This window comes from Pimephales promelas, chromosome 21, assembly GCF_988280905.1.
Source record: "Pimephales promelas chromosome 21, fPimPro1.hap1.1, whole genome shotgun sequence".
NCBI lineage: Eukaryota > Metazoa > Chordata > Actinopteri > Cypriniformes > Leuciscidae > Pimephales > Pimephales promelas.
In genome coordinates this window covers 7,470,610-7,483,114 of record NC_142789.1, presented here as the reverse complement: position 1 = coordinate 7,483,114, position 12,505 = coordinate 7,470,610, and the positions used below count along the sequence as shown (strand labels likewise).

At 36.0% G+C, this 12,505-nt stretch overlaps 1 protein-coding gene across 1 annotated transcript; it reads left to right on the top strand.

Annotated features, from left to right (window-relative positions):
• Nucleotides 1-3,496: 3,496 nt before the first annotated feature.
• ifi30b (IFI30 lysosomal thiol reductase b) lies at nucleotides 3,497-10,235 on the top strand. Its single transcript, XM_039653626.2, has 7 exons — nucleotides 3,497-3,655; nucleotides 4,525-4,713; nucleotides 4,790-4,858; nucleotides 9,307-9,396; nucleotides 9,721-9,873; nucleotides 9,975-10,043; nucleotides 10,147-10,235. Exons 1-7 carry the CDS (start codon nucleotides 3,515-3,517, stop codon nucleotides 10,204-10,206), a joined length of 771 nt encoding a protein of 256 aa, XP_039509560.2. The 5' UTR covers nucleotides 3,497-3,514; the 3' UTR covers nucleotides 10,207-10,235.
• The last annotated feature ends 2,270 nt before the right edge of the window (nucleotides 10,236-12,505 follow it).

Sequence of the window (12,505 nt, the reverse complement as noted above, 5' to 3'; positions counted from 1 at the left end):
CACGCCCAGTCTCAAAGTCCGTCCCGAATCTCTCTCATTTATTTTACTGTACAGGATTATAGAGGCAATCACAGTGATCAGAGAAGGGCTCATTCAGCCCATCAGGCAATTGTTTCAGCATGTATGGGTTAGAAAAACAGGTATTTTTAACATAAAATGTTGCGCAATGCACCTTTAATGTCGAAGTTATTCTTATGCATATCACCACCAGAGTTCATGTCACATATACAAAAATATATGTTAATACAGGACAAACGGTCAGACTGTGGAGATGATAAGTGCGCGTAGATTTCTTCTTAAAGGGTTAGTTAACCCAAAAATGAAAATTAAGTCATTAATTACTCACCCCCATGCTGTACCAACCCCGTAAGACCTTCGACCATCTTCGGAACACAAATGAAGATATTTTTTATTGATTCTGAGAGCTGGATCACTCCTCCATAGACTGCCTAAGGGACTGGCTCTTGACGGCCCATAAAGTCATTAAAGAAAATGTTCAAATATTCCATGTGCCTACAGCGGCTCAATTATAAGTTTATCAAGCGACGAGACTACTTTTTGTACGAAAAAACCATAAATAACAACTTTATTCGACTATTCCAATACTTCCTTATGGGCGCATGTGCGAGAACTGAGACGAGGAGGACGTTCTCCTTCGACTACTTCTTGTTAACGGCTGTTTACCGCTTAGGAGTTTTACCGCCCCCTACCGTATAAGATGATGATCCATATATATAAGCGCTCCGGATTATAAGGCGCACAGCACTGTCGTTTTTTGAGAAGATTAAAGGCTTTTAAGTGCACCTTATAGTGCGGAAAATACGCTAATTGAAAAGAAAGTTTTGCGCTTCCAGCTATATCAGCACATCATCTTATACGATAGGGGGCGGTAATACTCCTAAGCGGTGAGCAGCCGGTAACAAGAAGTAGTCGAAGGAGAACGTCCTCGTCTCAGTTCTCGCGCATGCGCCCATAAGGAAGTATTGTAATAGTCGAATAAAGTCGTTATTTATGTTTTTTTCGCACAAAAAGTAGTCTCGTCGCTTGATAAACTTATAATTGGACAGACTTATAATAAACTTATAATTGTAGGCACATGGAATATTTGAACATTTTCTTTAATGACTTTATGCGCCGTCAAGAGCCAGTCCCTTAGGAAGTCTATGGAGGAGTGATCCAGCTCTCAGATTAAATCAAAAATATCTTTATTTGTGTTCCGAAGATGAACGAAGGTCTTACGGGGTTGGTACAGGATGGGGGTGAGTAATTAATGACTTAATTTTCATTTTTGGGTGAACTAACCCTTTAACTCTTTCCCCGCCAAACACGGAATTTTCCGTGTTTAATGAAAAAACGCATCTGCGCCAAACACGGAATTTTCCGGGTATCCGTGTTTTAGGTGGTATACGGTAAGGAAGACCTGCGCGCATGTCCTGAATGATTGCGCAACTCTTTGTTTAGAGAAACAGATTGCAATCGTCTCAAACAGTGGAGTAGTGAGAATGTATCAGACAGACAATGCAGAGGTATATGGCTGAAGTACTGGAGGTTAATGGACTCGGAGTCCGATCACTCTTTATTTGATAATTCTGAATCTGATCGGGACGAAGTAGTCAGTGAGAGAGATGCACATGTTCATGCTAGCCATGGACGTGCCGCAGATAGATCGTATAATATTATGACACTATAATATACGTGTGTGTGCAGGCATTTATGTGTGGCTGTCTAAATATGAAGGTGTAATTGTCAAATTATTTCTCTCTTTGTGCACATTTACCACATTGTAATATGTATTTGTGTGTGTGTGTGTGTGTGTGTGTGTGTGTGTGTGTGTGTGTGTGTGTGTGTGTGTGTGTGTGTGTGTGTGTGTGTGTGTGTGTGTGTGTGTGTGTGTCTAGGCCTGTTTATTGTAATTCCAATTATTCATAGGTAGAACACAGAGAGGCAGAGGCAGAAGTTTTATTGCAAAAGTTACATTTCCCTTACATCCTGGGAAATTTGATATATTTTACATTTATTTTATGTTTTTAATTTATTTTGGAAAGTTTTATATATGAAGGAAACAACATCTGAATGTATTCTGCTTTTAAATGCACTTGTTTGATAAAAACACCTTTTTCTCAGTTTTTTGTCCAAAATGTTGTGTTTTTGACAAAACCTACCTCTGTTCAAGAGGCAATAAAAAAAGAACAGATGAAGATAAAATAAAAACGTTTTTTTTGCCTAAAAGCAGAGGCTCAGATCTTTATTTTTATATACATCATCTTCATATATTCATGGAAGAAAATATTCAGCGGGGGCATTCAACTTTAGCGAAAATCGTCAAAAACCCTGGCGGTGGCTGGCAACTTTTTTTTAAAACGCTGGCGGGGAAAGAGTTAATATCCAGTTCTCCTATTGTTTCAGCTTAGTATTTATTACAAGTGTGCGTGCTGTCGCGGAAGCAGATTAAAAGAAATATTGACAAGTTTTCACTGAAAAAAAGGAAAATAATTACAAACAGAATTACAATACAATTTAATTGAAGGATTTTTCAAATTCTTTCATGAAACAAAATATTTTTAAGTATTTAGTATTGAACATTTAAGATCAGCATCTGACATTAAAAAAAAAATCATTTTTGCAATAATCCTTAACTGGTAAAGGCAGCTTTTCACCACATACTTCATATGAGCATCAGATGTAAGTGCTGAACAAAAATTACACCCAGATGTAAGACCCTATGGTAGTCAATGGAGAATGAGATTTGTTTGATTAAAACATTCTTCCAAATATCTTCCTGTGTTCAGCAGAACAAATAAACACATAGAGGTTTGGAACAACATGAGGGTGAGTAAATACTGACAGAATTTTCATTTTTGGGTGAACTAACCCTTTAAATAACTATCTGCCCAATAGGCCCAAAATTATAACTTCAGATTTATTCCCTAACCCCACCTTTACAGGATGTCTGTGCTGCAACAGGCTGATCCTCTACGCAGCGTCACATTATCATGCTCCGGCTATGCCTGTGTATCTTCTTCAGACAAATTTAATTTGTTCATGTGCACTTCTGGCATCTTATGGATTCTGTGATGCACTATCCCACATCACAAAAATTAAATATAATGACATTGAGTTGAGTAGTAATTGAAATTTAACACAAATATTAAGTTTCAAAAAGTGTTTTGTTTTTGTTTTTTGACAAAATGAACTGTTGGAGTTTCCGGTATTTATTTTGGTATAGTTTAAGTGATATTCAGATATTTTATTTAGATAAAGTTAATAAAGTTATATTTAGTATAGTTATTTTTTATTGCAATGTTTACAAAGGCACATCACTGATCTCAGTTCTGAGCCGCCTTTGATCACTGCAGCTTTTCATTGCTGATTTGAGGTCAGTGAGTATTCTGTCTTTTCAGCTGCAGCGGCTCACAGATAATTGGAGCTCTGAGGTTATTTTGATGGGAGGAGAGTGCAAACAAGCTCTCATACCTCTCAAAGAAAGCTCAGTGACTCTCTAAATACCTACAAAATGAACACTCGGATGCTTTGTGTATTTCATGTCATATTCCTCAGTGTTTATGAAATCCAGAGTAAATCTCACCCAAAGCCTTCATGTGGATACCCTCCATCCCAATGGTGCAGGTCTCTGGAGATCGCCATAGAATGTGGGGTAAGTAAAAGATTGATTCAAGTCTTGAAACATTTTTTTTTTTCAACTTTAAATGATAATGACATCTCTGTAGCCCAATTTGAGTTTTGGAACATACAACATCTACAGAACATAATGTTGATTCATCTCAAGGCAGGGTAAACTTTTTACTTAAAACATGTTTTAGGGGGACTTACTTTGCAAAATTATTCATCTGTTTTAACTTGCAATATAATTACTGGTATTTATTTGCAGTTTGATGACCATTTAGAATATTGACTTTTATGCACTATGGCACAAAATAAACTGGTCTTAAAAAGAACATATGTTCAGCATCACTTTCAAAGACGTCTTTGTGCCTGTAAATTACTGTCATGCTTTTGAACAAACAGCTTCCAATTAAATGGGCCACAAGGTTTACCGGTTTGCATCATTTAATGAACCTCCTTATGTCTCAACTGTATCTTCCAAATTAAAATACAAATTAAAATACACACATTTGCATGTTTACGGTTATGTGATTGTGATTAATGTGATTAATTATATTAATATTTTAATTTTAATAATTTGTATTATTAATTCGCTTTTTTATCAACTCAAGAAGCCCTGGGGGAAATCCCAGTTTGGGAAACTGTGAAATTGACTAATGTGAATCTGGGTGACAGTTGTGTGTTATAAGGGGTTAACTGACAAAATGCATGTAGTCTAGTTTTTTTAACTGGATTCACACTAAAGTCACATTGCATGAGTGAAGCCTTGCCATATTGTGACAATGTGAAGATTTTTTGGTAACACTTTATTTTACGACCCGATTTTTTTTTCTTTAATGTTGCCACACCATGTTTCTATTCCATTATTTTCCATGATTTGAAATGTATTGTTTGTGGTAGGTGCAGAAACAATGTATGGAACTGAACGCGACCCGGCCAGACCCATTGGTTCCTCCCGTAGAGATATCTCTCTACTACGAGGCCCTGTGTCCAGGCTGCAGAGCGTTCCTAACAGAACATCTCTTCCCAACTTGGATTTTACTGAAAGATATAATGAATGTCAACCTGGTGCCTTTTGGCAATGCTAAGGTAACATGTTTGACATTTCATAAGAGTTACTTGATGTTGCTTGAATTTGATTATGATGATTAACTTGACATTTTAGGAGCTTCCTGAAGAGAATTCATTCTCATGTCAGCATGGAGAACCAGAGTGCTACGCTAATATGGTTGAGGTGAGTTTGTGGGATAATACAGATGCCCCAAAACCTAGTGAGCTGCAACAAGCTTAAGAAAATGTTGTTTTTTTCAAGCTGGCAGAAAAGCAAAATAATTTTGTGTATTCAGTTTAAACAGGGTTCCTGTCAAAAAGTCTTAAATTCAGTTTAATCAATCAAAGTCATAAAAAGTCTTAAATATAAATTGTAGGATGTGAATTTTAATTATATTTTTTTAATGCCGTTAAATTTGGGAATGGAAAGCAGGAATTGCAAAGTTGAGCTAACTTTAAAAAAAAATGAAGGCAACCTATCATATTAATTTTTTAAGTTAACTTAACTAATTCCCTCCAATTAAATACAACCTAAATATGTCTGTTCGTCTAATAAGCAACCGGTTGTCTTTTTACTTAAAAAGTCTTGTCAAGGCAACTATGGAATGTTTAGCATTTAGCATTGCAAGCAGTTACAGTCCTTGTTTTTCATCTCCATGTTTGATTTTCAATGATAACTTCATGACATGACATCAAGCTATTGAATGCAAAGCAATGATTAGTTTAATGACTAGTAAGGTGGTTGTATGCACATGCCCTGCCCCTCCCGCAGCCGCAAAAGCCAATCGTCTGCTTTTAACAGTCAAGCCGGGAAATATTTAAGCCTTTTGTTTGGTTCCACCGACGCATGCGCACAGTTGAGGTTTGCGACAGCGGAAAATATGTTACTGTTTGAAAAGGTGGCAGATTTGATATGTGTTAGTTGTGTAAACATCAGACATTCCAAGTCTCCACAGATTGATAGCGGCTCCCTGATGACCGCAAATTAGTTAAAATCTCCTGGAATCTAGAGTAAGCGAGCAGTAGCGTGCACACGACAGAGAGCGTGAGAACCTTTGTGCATACGTGGTAAAAGTATAACCTGTAGGGAAAAAGGCATTTTAAACCTTATTTTGGGACAAATTCATCAAACTTTATTAGTGATTTTTTTTTATAATTTTATTACTGTTTCTATACAAGCAGTTTTTATGTCCCGGTGACCAGTGAAAGTGCAGTTCTGAGTCTGCCCATAGCCCATTCATTTACTGTAGATAGGAGCCTGGTCTTGTTAGTCCGAAATCGCTGCCCGGAGGCGTTGCCAAGTTGGTGGCCATGTGGCATGACTTGCCTAAAAGGACTTTGCTCCTACTAATCCTACTAAATCTTTGGTCAAGTTATTTTTACTTTTTTTAGAAAAACATTTGGTAACACTTTATTTTACGACCCGCAAACAACTGCGTAAGTACACTGAAATTACGGTGTACGTTTCTGTAATTATAGTGTACTTCCGTGTAGGTATAAGGGAACAATATGTTAAGTTTTGGGTAATAAACGGGTAACAAGCACCACTTTAAATATAACATTTAATCGTGTTTTTCTTTTTTTAAAAGTCTTATTTTTCATAAACTTTACCTTTATTGTCAGCCGCGCTCTCCTCTGTCCTCGAACGAGCGGTTGACTTCCTGATTCTATGAAACCACTCCCTCAGAAACAGGCAGTGGGCTCAGATTGGTCAGTTTGGGCCGGTGTGTTGTGATTGGCTAAACTGTCGCTCACGTTGTCCGGAAGGTTAACGCCCATTACATTTACGGGCGAAACCTGCACGTCATGAGCTCCGGTCCAGATGTAAATATGATGTCGAACTGCAGTATCAGTTTGAGGCAGAATCAGACCGAGAAAGCGGCGTTGAAGAGAGTACACAGAACATCACCACACACGGCTCTTACTAAACGTTTCTGAATGATATGATTTGCTACATATTTTAACTTTATGCACGTTTGTTTTACACAATAGCATCTGACTGGCAACAATAGCAACTGACTGGCTACTAATGTTAAACACAAACAGCGTTGGCAAGTTTACGTTCTTGATCAAATCGAAAATAACGTCATAAAGCATATTTGAAAAATACATTTACAACATTAGTACTTATACAAAATTCAGGTCCATAATGTTTTTACGTGTTTGTCGTAGACACAATAGCCTTACTAGTAGCCTATAGTGGCTATAAAGCCAGCACTGGCATTTGAAAAAAATAAAACAAGGCTACGTCTGGTATTATACATGCAAATACATTTAAAATGATGAAGTCTTAGCCTACTTACAGGTTGTGGCCCAACAACTGCTGCCTCTGGTTTTAAAGTTGGAACTGCTTCACGTTTTAGTAACAGTTTCTGGTAATCCGGTGTTGAATCCGTGGAGATTCTGGAAGCTGTCTTCCGTAAAATGCGCAGCACAGAGAGCTAGATTACGATACGTCATTTTCAGGAACATAATCAAACATAAATTGTATCCATTGTTGACGAAGTACAGCGTCTGTGGGAAGTTCGAATACAAAAGACCAGACAGCTGCGGGAACAACACACTCGATGAGCTGGAGCTGCTGAAATATGCGCATGTCTTTTTCTGCATATTCCGGAGGGAGGGTTGATGCAAATGTATTGGTTAATGACGTCTAAAACCCAGCTGTAGTTCCAATCGAGTCGTTTTTGTAGGCAATTATACTTCCTGATTTTATAAAGACGATATCTCTGCTTACACTGAACTTTCAGCGCTGCAACTTTGCAGATACTGTTCATGCACCAACAGCAACATTACACACTATTTAAAATCAAAAAAGTGAAATCGCAGTCAACCCCCCCCCCCATTTAATTTACAGCCCGCAGGAGTTACACTTACCCTGTAACTACACAGAACAAGGGGGTAACAAATGCTACTTATTATGTAGCAATACGAAACAACACTATTTGCACTGTAATTACAGAGAAAGGTACTGTTATCAAAAAGCAAAAAAAAAACATTTTAATTACGCAGTATATTTGCCCTGACATTTAAGTGTCATTGCAATTCAATGGGATAAGGTAAGTACTAATTACCACATGGTACGGTCTAAATTCAAATCATAACAAAAACTAATTATTTTGACTTAACATTAAGTAATCTAGTAAGAAAAGCCAATAAATGTAATTTTATCATAGTATATATATATATATATATATATATATATATATATATATATGAAGAGTTCAGATGCAAAAGCCTCTAAGTGCCATTTGAAATTTTCTTCTAAAATGAACATTTTTATCAAGCTTGTATATTTAAGTTCAGTAATTTCACTTAAATGGCAATGAAGATTACCTAGTAATTGCCATTTAAGTGAAATTACTGAACTTAAATATACAATCTTGATTAAAATGACCATTCTAGAAGAAAATTTCAAATGGCATTTAGAGGCTTTTGCATCTGAACTCTTCATATATATATATATATATATATATATATATATATATATATATATATATATATATGTATGTGTGTGTGTGTGTGTGTGTGTGTGTGTGTGTGTGTGTGTGTGTGTGTGTGTGTGTGTGTGTTTAATTTTTAACCAACAGATGTAAAAATTACCCTGTAACATTGCACAAGAACATATTTTGCCAGAAATGTAATACATTTTATAAACAACAGACTTACAATTTTTGCCTGGAATATATTAACAGAATAGGTACCTGTTATTTTTAACTAATTAAATAATTTGCTTGTATATCTGCTTGTTACTCCTTCATTACTCCAAACTTAACATATTGTTCCTTTATACCTACACTGAAGTACACTATAATTACAGAAAACTACACCGTAATTTCAGTGTACTTACGAAGTTATTTGCAGTTTGTATATCTGCTTGTTGCCCCTTTTTTACCCCAAACTTAACATATTGTTCCCTTACACGGAAGTACACTATAATTACAGAAACGTACACCGTAATTTCAGTGTAGCCTACTTACACAGTTGTTTGCGGGTCGTAAAATAAAGTGTTACCAAATATTTTGCTGACAGCTGATGTATCCAACTGGCAAAATGTATATACAATTTTACATTGAAAAATGTTGTGCCAGATCCCAGCTTTTAAGCTTGAAAAAAAAATGTAACTAGCCTATTATTAAAAATTGCTTTGCATTTACTGCCTTATGCTAGTGCTGATATTATCACTGTTATTTAGCTCTCATATGGTTCAAAGTTAAAAAAAAAAAAATACTCAAAGTTAAAAAATGAACTGAATTAAAATTGATGATCATTGTTTGAGATTTGTGTGTTGGGATATTATGTGCATCTCATTGCAATTTTTGTATGACATATATTTGCCCAAGTAGAAATGTTTGCCTCTAGTTTTAAGGCAAACAATGTTCATTTCATGAAGTTGTCTTTGAAAAAAAACAAACATGGAGATGAAAAATATGGATTATCTGCTTGCATTGTTAAATGTTAAATGTTCTATTGCTTTTAAGTTCAAAATAACATGCTATAATATAACAACATGCTAACATTAATATTACTCCCTGTGAAGGCAGCAGAGACAGCAAGGCTAGGTTTTGTTTGTGAATAAAGATGTCAGAGTTACACAAAACACCATGTTTATATTTCTTCTCTTTTTCATAGGCATGTGTTTTATATTCAGCCAGTCATGCAGCATTTCCTGTCATTTACTGCATGGAGTCGTCAGCAGATGTACTCAAATCTGCCAAACCTGTAAGCATTTTTGAGCCAATATTACTGTCCCTCATTACAGGATTCCTTTTCTCTCTCTCTCTCTCTCTCTCTCTCTCTCTCTCTCTCTCTCTCTCTCTCTCTCTCTCTCTCTCTCTCTCTCTCTCTCTCTCTCTCTCTCTCTCTCTCGCTCTGTGAACAATATTTGAGAGAAATAGGCCTTTTGTGTACATATAAAAAGTCTTCTATCTGAGTTCACCTCATGAAAAATGGGGGCAAAAACAAAAGTACAATAAATTATAATTTTGTTCAGTGTGCATATATATATATATATATATAATTTTTTGTTGTTGTTTTGTTTGCTAGTGTTTGCAGCTCCATGCACCATTTGTTAAATGGGGGACCATAGAGTCCTGTACCAGAGGAGAGCTTGGACGCAGTTTGATGCATCAGAATGGAGTGAAGACGCAAGCGCTTAAACCTGCACATACCCATGTGCCCTGGATCACCTTCAATGGGGTGAGGCCTTCTAGAGCAGAGCATTTGCACTAATCTTTGTACTAAAAGACACTAATGGTTCAAGTTGAGTTTTTGATATCTATATGTGTTTTCTTCCTCAGGAATATACTAGTGAATGGGAAGATAAGGCTATGTCCACTCTCTTCAACCTTGTATGCAGCTTGTACAAAGTATGTTAATGTGTCTTTTCACATTTACTATTTATGATTTCTCAAGAACTTTACATTCTCAATAACAAGGCTTAATTAACAACCTTGCGTACTTCTCTTACAGGGAATTATGCCACCAGTCTGCACTGGAGCTCTGAAAAAATTGGACCGAAGCTTTTGCTAGTGGAGGGGAGGAGTGTTACACAATACAAATCTATACAGTATAAGATGCTGTTTGTGGTAAAATAAAATAAAAATATTATAATATCGACAGTCTTAACCATATCTGGTCACACCCACCTTTTTTCCAACATGACATCATGGCTTTTGCATAAACAGACACACCACTTGTGATCTAAATCACATCATGTACAAATCTTTAAAGGCATGTAGACATTTATTTAACTGTGAGGCTAAGCTCGGCACATTCCTATTGGGCCATTTTTTCCGATATTTTTAATTACTGCAACATGCCTCTTTTCACCAGCAGAGGACAGTGTTAGATAATTTTTTTTTTCCTCAGCAAAAAAAAAAAGGCATTCAAAAGCCTGTGTCCAAAGAAAAACGAAATGGAAGGCTTAACCTTTAATTTAACACACAGTAGTTAAGTGCTTTCAGGCTGCAGAAACTTATTAATTAAATTAAAATTAATTTAATTAATTAATTAAAAACAAAAGATAGAATATTTTTGTTTGTCTAAAAACTGTCTAAAAATGTTAGACTACTTTTATTGGGCATGGTACTTGAGGTAGGCTACCTACTTAATTTTTGGTACTGTTAACAATAAAATTTTACATTTATGATACTTGTAATTAGTATTTGCAGATTATTTTGAGCTTCTGCTAAGAAAAAAATAGTGCAGTATATTCAAATTATTTTTTACATATTATAAAATATATGGTAACACTTTATTTAAAGGGGTGTGCATAAGACTGTCGTGACAATGTCATAAACATGACATAACACCTGTCATGAACATGAAGGAGTCTTTATGAATGAACACAGTCTCTTTTTGAGAACAAAAAGTACAACCTGAGTTATTCTTTGAATCCAAAATTGAAACAAAAGAATTCACCGCAATTGCCCCATGCAGGATTCTCCACTGCACTGTCCCCTGTTCTTTTCGATAATGGTGGCTTGTACAAAACTCTCCATTCGGGTCTTACCTCATCACCTATTTTTAAAACAGAACGCCAAGGGGTATCAACTCGCTTATCAAGTGTCTTTTTATTGAGAATGAGCACACACATTCTATACAACTCTTTCCCCGCACATGAGAAAAAAATCAACAGAAGAAACGCTATTTTGTTGAAAGAAACACCCAGAATACTCTTCGACATTTGGTTGAATCAACAAACATGGAAAGGGATCTTCACTGTCAGTGACGCAAGTTCCTGAAAAGAAATCATCTAACATCATTGTTTCTTCATCCGTACAACATTCTTTTAACTTATTCACAAATCGAGTTACTGAACGAACAGATCTGATTCCCAATTTCGCTGAGGCAGCTTCTACATTCTTAAAGTGAGGTCCATTTAAACCCAGTAATTGTTTTAAAACAAAAATTCCTGAGTTTTGTAAAGTCTTATTGAATGCTGGTAAAAAGTTGGATGCAGACAGATCCACTCTTGCATTACAAATCAAGGGTTCATTAAGCAACCAAAAAATGGAATGAAAATTTTCAGATCTTTAAATACCAAAAAAAAAAAACTCCAGATCTTGAAAAGCTGCTGATAAAATGATGACAATTTCGAAAGATCCAAGCACTTCGGGTCCATTAAAAAAAAGAGATTTTTCCATTCCAAGTTTTCCAACAGTTCTTAATAAAACACAACTTATCGCCCTCCAACTGACATTCATCGGTCCATCAAGAAGTCTTTGTAAAAAATGCAGCCGGAAAGCTGCAATCCTGCCATGGAGATGTACCAATCCTTGGCCCCCTTCTTCTTTGGGCAAAAATAAAATACTCTGCGGAATCCAATGAAGCTTGTCCCAAAAAAAATCACAAAAACTGCTTGAATTTCAGCCATCAATTTCGCTGGAGGATCAACGCAAACCAATCTGTGCCACAAGAGTGAAGCAACCAAATTATTTACAAAAAGTGTTCATCCCCTATTAGACAAGTTGGGTAGAATCCACTTCCATTTGTCTAAACGACCTTTCACTTTTTGTAATTACCCATCCCAATTTTTTTTGAATGACATTATCATCTCCTAAAAAAACTTCAAGATATTTCAAACCCCACCTATTCCAACACGGACCTTCGGGAAGAATTGGTTTCCCATCATTCCAGTCCCCCAGTAAAAATGCCTCACTTTTTTTCCAGTTTACTTTTGCAGAGGACCATTTTCCAAAGTCTTCAATCAATGTAGATAAAACATGAATGTCACTTTGTCTATTAATCATTATTATTAGGTTGTCAGCATAAGCTGATATACAAAAATTAACATCACACAATGGTACCCTTAAAGCATCTAAATTCT